Below are 6,088 nucleotides of genomic sequence, written 5' to 3'. Positions count from 1 at the left end.
ATTTTCAAATTTTAATTAAAAAAATAGTACGTTTCCATGTATGATTAATAAATTGATTCGATAGGGTCACCAAACAAGCTTAGATAAGCAAAACTTGGCTTCGAAACATCAATACTAAAATGTTATTTCAAATTATTAATAAAAAACATGGGGGCCTTGAGGTAAATGTTAAGGTTGTTGTTTTGTGACACAGAGGCTACATGTTTAAGCTGTGGAAATAATCTATTGCACAAAAAGTTTAGGGTAAGACTGTGTACAGATCGTGAAATGATTTAGCCTCTCTCCGGACCCTATGCAAACGGGGGAGCCTAATGCATTGTTGTGCACATGGTAAGCAAAAATAAATTTGATAACAGACAATACTTTTTACATACATGTAAAATTTAGTATAGGTATGAAATGAGCTAAACAAGCGTACATTGATGTAAAGCTTAGGTCTAGAAAGATTAATATTGAAATGATATTTAGTTATGACTTATAAATAAATTTGGGTTTAATTTAAAAGAAGCTAATGATCGAGCAATAAGCAAGATTACTTCGGCTCGAGCTCGGTTTGGCTCATTTACAAACATAATTTTATCGAGCTTTTTTTTAGTGTATTATAAACTTATTTTTTGCACAATTAAAAGTAAAGGTGCACAAAACAGGATGTTGGGCTATACCGGATCATCTCAAACCAATTTAGATTAGAAATCGGTTCATAAGGGTAAAGTACCGGATAAATTTGAAACTGGACAGAAACCAGATCGTTCGGTTTGAACTAATTTAACTGATATATTATGATATTCTCTAACGGATTTTAAACCTACGAGTCAAATCTGACGGGACCGGTATCACTCAAATGAGTTTCACTTTCAGTTATAGGATCGAATCAGAAACCGGTTTGAATAGGCACATCTTAAAAGTTCTCTCTTGTTGATAGTGTGAACGGAAATGTGGCTAACTAGGCGTCTAGGCCGGTATGAAAGGGGGCCACAAATGCCAAAAGTTTAATTGGATCAGTAACTAAACGGACCCACCTGAAAAAAGAAGTTTCTTTACGCTACAAAGCTCTTAGGGCCGGGCCCACATTATAGTTTGCGGGCCACAACATTTGGGAATTGAGATGCCTATTATCTTATCAACAAAATGCAACTCTTTTTTTTAACGATCAACTAAGTAACGCCGGGTATTTCGTACGCGGCCCCCATTAGCCAAAGGTAGCCCGAGCCGGCCACTATTTCGGACGGACGAAGCCCCTAGCGGTCCACCCTATTGAGGGATTCACCGGATAAAACCCGACCCCCACACACGCCTAATGGCACGACATCGAGGAACCGGTAAAACCGGGTGATATCAGGACTCGAACCCTGGCAAGCCAGGTTCATCCCTCATATCTCTCATATAAGTTGGTGATAGTGAGGTTTGAAACCCATACCTCTCACTAGTAAAGTGAGTACTCTACCATTAAGTCACATCCAACTCAACTAAAACAATAAATTGTTGGATTTGATATTTTCGGTAAAATTAATATAACTTGCTAAAATTAATAAATGATTACAACTTTTATTTATTTGTATTTTATTTCCCCTTGAAGAATTAGGAAAAGAGCATATAAACAAATCCTATAAAGGACAAATGCAACAACATTATATTTGCAATGCTACATCTTATCTCCCTTGTTTATCTCATCTAAGTAGTTTATGTAAATAAATGCTACACTTTCAGCACATATGAATAAGACTAATTTTAACAAATGAAAATATATTTGCATAATTTCCCATGTATGTTAGATACATTGTATATTATTTATTTTAATTTTTTTTCTAAACAACAGAAAAAGGGTTTTAACACATATTTAAGGGTTTAAAAACGAAACTAAAGGTGATAAAAAACTAGATTCCGAACCCAAACTGGTTTTTAAACCCATGCTAAAACATTCTACAAACAAATTTGAGCGAATCGGGTTTGAGAACCTCAATTGTTGAAATCAGTTAAATCCAAACCAAACCGGTTATAACTCAGCTTCAAACGCGAATCACTTTAAAAACGAAACCGATCTCTTTTCCCCTTGTAAACCGGTTTCAACCCTAAACAGTTTCGATCAAACAACCAATGTTAACCGAACCTAACCGCTTTGGGCTTAAAACCCAATTTATGCATCACTAAACAAAATCAAAGCATTGGGCCCAAAGCCCCAAACTATGAAGTACCCAGCCCATTTATGGTCAAATTCATTATTATCTAGGGTTTCACCGCACATAAAAGACCCATTTCTTCTCTCTCGTGAAACCCTAATCATAATCACTTGACCTAAGCAGCCGCCGTTGAGATGGCCAAGTCGAAGAATCATACAGCACACAACCAGTCGTACAAGGCTCACCGCAACGGCATCAAGAAGCCAAGGAAACACAGACACACTTCCACCAAAGGGGTTAGTTAGTTACCTTTTTCATTTTCTCTTTCTACTTAATCTGTATTTTAAATAGGTTGTTTGAATTAATCAAACACAGTTTGATGCTAAATTTTCCAATTGATTAACCCAATTTTGTGTGCAGAAGTCTTGTTTTTTAGTATTGAATGATTGCAATTGATTATGTTGGTGATTTTAGTGTCATCATGTCATTTTGGGTAATTAGGTATTCACTTATTGTCAGATGAGAAATTAAAATTTACATTAATTAAGCCACCGGTAGTTAGGGAGGTTATAACCGCTTCTGGTAGTTACATTATATAAAATTACCATGCCGGTTAAATAACTATTAGGAGGTTATATAACGAACTTAAGATCAAGCCAACGAGCCGAGCTTGGAACAAGATTGGCTTGTCTACACAAATGAGTTAACTAAACTAGGATGTTTTAAATCAAGTTTTTTTAGCTAGTTTTATTCGAGCTTTTATTGAGCGAGCCCCAGCTTTGAGCCGCGAGATTTTAAGTCAAGTTTTTTTTTTTTAGTTTTTTCTGATTGTTATATTTGGGGAATCACCAAGTAGTTAATAAGTCCAAAAGTGCTAAATGATTCTTTGAAAGTCCAAGTTTGTTGTTTCCGGAATTCTCCAACAGGTTAATTGGGTGTGAATTAGAGAATAATATTGTGGTTGTGAATGCAGATGGATCCCAAGTTCTTGAGGAACCAGAGGTATGCTAGGAAGCACAACAAGCAGGCTGGCGATTCTGCTGCTGAAGAATAGATGTTTTCTTCTTAATTTGGTTTTGTTTTCTGTCATCAAAGACATTCTAGTTTTGTATTTGGATTTGGATTTGGATTTTAATTTAAAATCTGTTGAAGAAGTTGGTGTTTGAAGAAACTGGATTCAGTAGTTGTGATGTTCATGTGTTTCGTTTACTTAGATTGCACGTTGTGTTTCAACTTCTTTAATGTTTGGTTTCAAACAGGTTTTCATCAAAACATTTCAAAACCTGAGCGTTAAGTTTTTGGTTTTTGGTGTGGTTTTTAACCGAAATCAAATTGTTTGCCAAAACCCCGAATTCAGTACAAAATGGATAGTGGTTTCATTGGTTTTATAACATAACTCGATCTACATATTCTACGTTAATCTAAAGTCTGTTATTACAACCGGAAACTGAACTCAAAAACCGATTTTTGGTTTTGAACTTGGCTTTGGCTGAAAATGCCTGCAGTGAACAAAGTCATAAACCCAACCAAAAAACACAAAACTAAACCAATGTAGACACCTTTGATTCCTTGGAACATATCTAAGCAAACATATAAATTAATCTTAAACATTGAACTAATCGACACAACAATTACAACAATGTCTTTCATCCAGTTAATATTTCATGTTCTATGTTCTTTTGTCTTCTTTATGTTGCATTATGATCTTTATATGTTCAAACTGGGTGCATAAACAAACCTATATTTCCTTGAAAGCATGGAGAAACCAAATTCAAAGGTAGGTTTTCAGAATCAAGAAACCGAGAGACCCGGAAAGCTTCCTCTGTTACACGAAGAAGATGGTTCTAGAAACATATCCGATCGGTTTTCATTTTCAACAGGATACAATCAGTTAGATAAATTGTTTCAAGACACTACAACACCGGTTTGTTCATCTACAGATAAGATACAAGAACTTGCAGACATCGAAGCCCAATATTCCGAGCTTATAAAACCATGTAAACAAACTGACGATGCGGTTCGTTTTAAACCAGGTGATGAGGGTAAACTATCAACTGATGAGATTATTCGGTTTGGCAGTGAACGGTTCATACAATCGCGTTCTTCTGGTCCCGCAAGTGATATGTCAACATTGGCCAACCCATACGCGGGTAATTTCTTGGACCTTTCGGATCAAGAAGTTAAAGATATTCAACTCATTGAAAACCTTTTACTTTCCTCAGAGAAAGTCAATCAACAACAGTTTGACCGAGCGCGTAAGCTTCTCAACTGGTGCGACTCGTTATGTTCAAGCTCGGGAAACCCGATTCAGCGAATTGTTTATTATTTTTCAAAAGCTTTACGCAAGAAGATTGATGGACGAAACCCGCACTCTGAGTCGGGAAAGAAACACGCATATAACATACCTTGGAGAATAATGAACCCTAATATGTGTGTAGTTTCAATTTACCAAAAGTTACCGTTTTTTCAAGCGGGCCACTTTTCAGGTGTGCAGGCCTTGGTTGACCGTCTATCGGGGTCAAAACGAGTGCACGTAATTGACCTCGCGATACGACAAGGCGTGCACACCACGATCCTAATGCAAGCACTTGCATCCCAACCCGGTTTCCGTATCAAACATCTTAGAATAACCGCGGTTGGGACCGGTTTTGCACCACAAGTTAAACAAACCGGTGACCGGTTGAAAAGTTTTGCTGAATCTATAAACTTATCATTTTCATTTAATATGGTTATAGTTGAAAACTTGTTAGATTTTAACAAAGATGTTCTTCAGTTAAATCCAACGGAAGCTTTAGGCGTTTTCTCATCCTACGGGTTATGGAGCTTGATTGCACAACAAGACTGTTTAGAGTCGTTGATGAAGGTTATAAAGAATGCTACCCCACGTGTTATGGTGGTGTGTGAAGTTGCGGCGAATCTTAACGTTTGACTGAAGCATTGTTTCACTATGGGGCGCTGTTTGACTCGTTGGAATATCATATGGACCGCGAAGATGAAGACCGCGGTGTTATTGAATGTATGTATTTAGGCGAAGCGATAAGGAGCATTGTGGGAGCAGAAGGGGTAGAAAGAGTTATTAGGCATGTGAATATTGATGTTTGGAGGAAGTTTTTTATGAGATTTGGGATGAAGGAGATTCGGTTTAGTGTGTCTTCTTTGTATCAAGCAAAGTTGGTTGTGGGAAGTTTTTCTAGTGGAAGTTGTTGTACGTTTGATACGAATGGTGAATCGGTGATCATCGGGTGGAAAGGAACGCCGATCACTTGTGTTTCCGCTTGGGAATTCTCATGAGACCAATAGATTCGGCTTGAATCTTTAATTTTATTTCTAATAATCACTTTGTAAGATTTCGGGCTCTATTTGTTTGTTTGTTTGCCTGCTAGAAATTTATGCTTATTATCTAGTGAATATTGTATGATGTACTTTGTTATAACATGTTGTGATAACTGTAAAACGACTTGTTTATGATGTCCAATTGGTGCACTTTGTTGCTACTTGAGGTAGATTATTGTTGATTACTTGATGGTGCATCTCACCCTAGTTAATAACTTATTTAGGAGTCTTAAGAATATGTCTACTTCATTTGTGTGACACATTCATTTAGTTCTACAAGTGTTATAATTAGTCTATTATTGAAATCAAGACATGTCTAACCACTCTTGCCTTAGTCAATTATCATTTATGCAATAAAGTTATTCATAAATCAACTCAACCAAGACTTTTCCATTATTATGTCATCTACATAAACCAATATCCTGTCTAGTCTAGCTAGTTTGAGATAGACTTGGACACCATAAGTTATATTGTAAATATTTTCACTGTTGACCAAATTAATGTCTTTAACTATATTTACTACTACTATAGTCCAAGACTCCAAGTTACATACATACTTGTTTATATATTTATTATAATTATAATATGATATCACGTTTATTCTTTCGGTTGCCGTATGTGATCACTACCTACCTTGA

At 36.3% G+C, this 6,088-nt stretch overlaps 1 protein-coding gene and 1 pseudogene across 1 annotated transcript; both read left to right on the top strand.

Annotated features, from left to right (window-relative positions):
* Positions 1-2,244: 2,244 nt before the first annotated feature.
* Positions 2,245-3,250, top strand: LOC143592993 (large ribosomal subunit protein eL29z-like). The gene is made up of 2 exons (XM_077072752.1): positions 2,245-2,413; positions 3,091-3,250. The coding sequence occupies exons 1-2, from the start codon at positions 2,312-2,314 to the stop codon at positions 3,169-3,171; spliced, it is 183 nt and encodes a 60-aa protein (XP_076928867.1). The 5' UTR covers positions 2,245-2,311; the 3' UTR covers positions 3,172-3,250.
* A 544-nt stretch (positions 3,251-3,794) lies between these two features.
* On the top strand, positions 3,795-5,520 carry LOC143592992 (DELLA protein GAIP-like; annotated as a pseudogene).
* The last annotated feature ends 568 nt before the right edge of the window (positions 5,521-6,088 follow it).

The sequence above is a fragment of the Bidens hawaiensis genome, unplaced genomic scaffold (assembly GCF_021521415.1).
Source record: "Bidens hawaiensis isolate Kalapana, Puna unplaced genomic scaffold, B.hawaiensis_p1.1 tig00041613_1, whole genome shotgun sequence".
NCBI lineage: Eukaryota > Viridiplantae > Streptophyta > Magnoliopsida > Asterales > Asteraceae > Bidens > Bidens hawaiensis.
Note: the sequence above shows the minus strand (reverse complement) of the source record. Positions and strands in the feature narration are given on the sequence as shown.

What these genes read in the sequence shown, in the direction of transcription:
- LOC143592993 (XM_077072752.1), top strand. Translation starts at nt 2,312, where the DNA reads ATGGCCAAGTCGAAGAATCATACAGCACACAACCAGTCGTACAAGGCT. An exon ending in GACACACTTCCACCAAAGGG is followed by an intron (nt 2,414 to 3,090) that starts GTTAGTTAGTTA and finishes TTGTGAATGCAG; the next exon opens with ATGGATCCCAAGTTCTTGAG.